The following is a 4296-nucleotide window of genomic DNA, read 5'->3' as shown; positions in this document are numbered from 1 at the left end:
AAACTAAAGCCAACTCATCTCAAAGAAATGGCATGCCAAATATAAGTAAGGACTACATAAGCTCTTGTTTGGGGTGGGGGGTTGCTGACGCGGCTCAGCAAGAATATGCTCTGGCTGGGCAAGCCTGATGGCCTCAGTTTGACCCCTGGAACCCACGTTAGAAATAGAGGACACACTCCTGAAAGTTGACCTCTGAACCTCCACATACACGCTGTGACACTCACACTTGTACACCCCCACACACAACATATACACACGTACACAATATTGGACCACAATACTGGGCCAGCAAGATGGTTCACTGGGTAAAAGACCCTTGCCGCCAAGTCTAACAACCTAAGTTTGACCCCCAGGATCCAAACTGTAGAAGCAAGTCGTCTCTGACCTCCATACCCATGCTGTGGCACACTCACGTACACATCAGTTTTAAAGCTTGATTCTTATATATTCCACGAGCCATGTAACTAAAGAGTAAGTTTCTAGCAGCCGATGAACACAGCACCTCTAGGCAGGTGTGTGTGCAAGGCTGAGATGCCTGGGCCCACCAAGTCAGGGCACCGCCAGCGTGCGGATCTCAGCTGGAGTCCACTGTGCATCTCTCTGGGGTCACTCCACCAATCTCTTCACCTCTCTGTGAGGAGCACAACTCACTTCTCAGGCATTTTCCAGGGATTGGTGGCAGGGCACTTCCAGCTCTCCCCTCAGCCCTCAGGCTTCAGAACCACAGTTCGGGTCTAGTTCTTCTGTTGTCTGAGACACTGGTAAGCAGGAACTAGAACAAGAAATTCACTAGAGAGCTAGGGAGAGGTTCAGTCAGCATAGTGCTGGCTATGCCAATGTGGGGATCCGAATTCCATCTCCAGAATTAACATTTAAATGAAATGGACTCTTCTGTCACAAAGCAGCTTCTTCAGCACTTAGGAGGAGGCCTTCAACAGGCCCTGCACTAAGCAGCATAACAGTTCTAAGTTTAACTACCACCAGGTTTTTTTTTGGATTTTTTGTGGGGTGTTTTTTTTTTTGTTTTTGTTTTTGTTTTTTTTTTTTGGTTTTAGAGTTTCTCTGCGAAACAGTCATAGCTGCCCTGGATCTCACTCTATAGCCCAGGCTGGCCTTGAACTCACAGGGATCCATCTGGCTTTGCTGGGATTAATGAACATGTTACAACTCAAAGTTACCTGTCTTTTCCCTTACTTCATAAGAAACTCATACCAGGGATCTAGAAAGATGGCTTAGCAGTTAATAACACTGGCTGCTCTTGCTGAGGATGTGGGTTGTTCCATTTCCATCACCCACATCCAGCAGCTCACAATCACCTATAATATCTCCAGTCCCAGGGACCTGACACCTTATTCTGATGTCCTGCACAGATACATACATGCAGGCACTCATATATACACATAAAAACAAAGTTAAAAACCCACCCCAGGTGTTGTTGCACACACCCTTAAGCTCAGCACCCAAGAGGCTAAGGCAGAATTGTGAATTCAAGCCAGCTTGGCAACACAGAGACCCCCATCCCATACATACTGCTATCTAGACAGACAGCAAAAAGTCGCAAATATCTATAAATATTCTTAATATAGTACGTGGACTCTAGAAGAGTCAAAAACAAAGCTGGGACTAGAAAAATGGCAGCTTTAAAAAAAACCTGTCAATTTCTCAAACAGCTAAAGTAAAAAGAACACTAAAAAGTGAATCAAAATGCCCGACACACAGGAGATGTAGCACAGTTGGTAGAGTGTCTGTCTGGCAAGCATGAAGCCCTGGGTCCTAGGCCCCTGTAAACTGGGTGTGGTGGCTCCGGCCTCTAATCACAGCGCTAGGGAGGCAGACAGGAGAATAAGAAGTGCAAGGTCATCATCAGACAAACAGTGAACTCCAGGCCAGCCAGGACCCTGTCTAAATAAATAAATAAATAAATAAGCACAAGGTTGGTAACACCAAGACAAGGGTTTTGGCATGCATACTCAACTGAATAGGCTAAAGTTCTTGGTACACAAAGTCAGTGTGTGCTACCACAAAAAGCGTGCCCTCCTCTGGTGCACCTTTCTAAGTTACAAGACAAATGACTCAAACATGACCAACACACCGCTCTGAATGGCAGCCGTCCTCACTACTAGCCTGATTCTAAGATTTACCCCAAAATAAATAAATAAATCTGACCTTGAAGCTGTAAATAAGTACCTCCAATGCAATCAAGACAGAATAAGGATCCTACAACAAATTGTTGAAATAGCTTAAAGGCTGCTTCCATATTTAAAGAGCTATAAGACAACTCCAAGTAGTTAATCTTTTCAAAAAACATTTTGAGTTCCACAAACATGTATTTAAACAATATAGCTAAAGATTAGAAAAATCCTCACCCAATGTCAGAAACTAGACTGCCGGCCCAGGATCTAAAGGCTGCCGGCTCAGGCCAAGGATACACTGACACTTTAGAGGCCAGTAGCACGTTAGGCCTCTTCCTCTCTCCGGGAAGCGCATGACAAACTGGGCGTCACGCAACTTAAGTCATCAGGTCACTTAGCAAAAATTACACCTTGCTTCTAAACTTGGGCAACGATGGCCTTCCACACGCAAAAGAAATATGGGCCAGTAGGACCGCATTCAGGGAGAGGGAAGCTTAAAACGCCTCACTTTCTGACCTGTAAACATTTGGCCCATCATTAGATCTAAGTCCTAGATACCAAGACACGCTTTAATGGAGGCCTCCTTCAACCTCCAAGTCGGTTTTGCAAGAGTACAGGAACTTTTCCTGCTTTATCTTAGGTCCCAGAGAGCATGTGACCCTCCAACTCAATATCCTAAACTGGCAAGGCACAGCGACGAAGCCAAGGGGAAGAATCCGAATCAAAACAGCCTTATGAGATTTTTTTAAAATTTTAAATCAAAATTCCTCCTCTGCTGGTAGCAAACCCAACCCAGAAACCCAGTGTTAAGGAAAACAGCATTGCCAACTGCAACACGAAGAGTTTTCCTTTGACACTCTACGCAGTTTTCAGCTGTCAAATTACAACTCGAGAAAACACTATCATTAGAATAAAAAAGGAAACAAAAAGGCTCTCACCACAGGGGCCCGGGTGCAGGAGTTTGGCAGTACCATTTCCAAGGAAGGAGGGCAAAAGGAATCCAATCCACTTCCCCACCCCCCGCCTGACTTCATCCCCCTCCGGGGCAGTCAACCTCACCGCAGGGGCTCAAATCTAATAATAATAACAATAATCATGGCGCTCCCTCCCTCCCTCCATCCCCTCCCAACCCACGGTCTGCCGGGAATCGCCCCTCCCCGCCTCCCCGGGGATGCCCAGCCCCCGGGACGAGGCTCGCGGGAGCCCCCGAACCCGCCGCCGCTCCTCTTCCCTCTCTTTTCCACCTCCACCATCCCCCATCCGCATTGTCTGTCTCAATTCAACTTTGACTAATATGGATTCCTCGGGCCTGGGCCGGGCGCCCCCGGCTCCGCCGAGTTCAACGAGGTTCTTCGCGGGAGGGGGAGGGGGCTGCGCGCTAGGCCGTCTACACCGCCGCCGCCGCCGCGTCCACACCGCGCCGGCCCCCGCCCCGCGGCCCGGGGCTCCCAAGTTTGGCCCGCCCCGGGCCTACAGGGGGCGGTAGGGCCCCCGGCGCGGCCGTGGGGGAGGGGAAAGGCGGAGGGAGGCGCCCCTCCCCCGCCGCCGCCCCAGTACCTGTCATTGAGCTGGTCCTCGGTGCCCGGCAGCGGGTGGACCACGAAATGGATGGACGTCATGGTGCCGCCTGCGCGCCCCGCTCCCGGGGACGAGCCGCTCCCGCTCTCGCCCGGCCCCCCGAGCTCCTTCCCGTCCGCGGAGCCCACGGCCGCCGCCACCGCCTCCTCCTACTGCTCCTGCTCCTCCTGCTCCTCCTCCTCCTCCTCCTCCTCCTCCTCCCGGTCCCCAAACGGAGGGCCGCGAGCGCGCAGGGCCCGCCGCCTCCCCGCCGAGCGTGTGTCCGCGGCCCGGCGGTCCGGCGCGGCGGGCGGGAGGGCGGATCAACGCGCCGCCCGCTCGGCCGGCCACGGCGCGCACGGACGAGGGCGGCCTGGAGCGCGGCGGGTGGAGGGGTCCCGGGGCGGACGCGGCGGACGCGGCGGACGCGGGGAGCGGGGAGGGACAGCAGCCCGCAGCGCGCGTCACTGGCGACGAACCGCCGCCGCCAGCGCCGCCGCCGCCATCTTCACTTCTGCCCCAGTTTCTCCGTCTCGCAGGCAGGGCGCCGATCGGCGGGGGAGGGGCGGAGGGGCGGGCCGCGGGGGCGGGGCTCGGCGCGTGGGGC

The 4296-nt window shown here is 53.1% G+C and overlaps 1 protein-coding gene across 1 annotated transcript in view; it reads right to left on the bottom strand.

Annotated features, from left to right (window-relative positions):
- Positions 1-3860, bottom strand: part of Ubr5 (ubiquitin protein ligase E3 component n-recognin 5) — a 120901-nt gene extending 117041 nt beyond the window's left edge. The window contains exon 1 of the mRNA XM_059246961.1: positions 3690-3860. Coding sequence (XP_059102944.1) covers positions 3690-3751 — 62 coding nt within the window. The 5' untranslated portion in view covers positions 3752-3860. The remainder of the gene's footprint in view (positions 1-3689) is intronic.
- Positions 3861-4296: the final 436 nt, after the last annotated feature.

The sequence above is a fragment of the Peromyscus eremicus genome, chromosome 20 (assembly GCF_949786415.1).
Source record: "Peromyscus eremicus chromosome 20, PerEre_H2_v1, whole genome shotgun sequence".
Lineage (NCBI taxonomy): Eukaryota > Metazoa > Chordata > Mammalia > Rodentia > Cricetidae > Peromyscus > Peromyscus eremicus.
The sequence above is the reverse complement of the archived record's forward strand: the minus strand, read 5'-3'. Positions and strand labels throughout refer to the sequence as shown.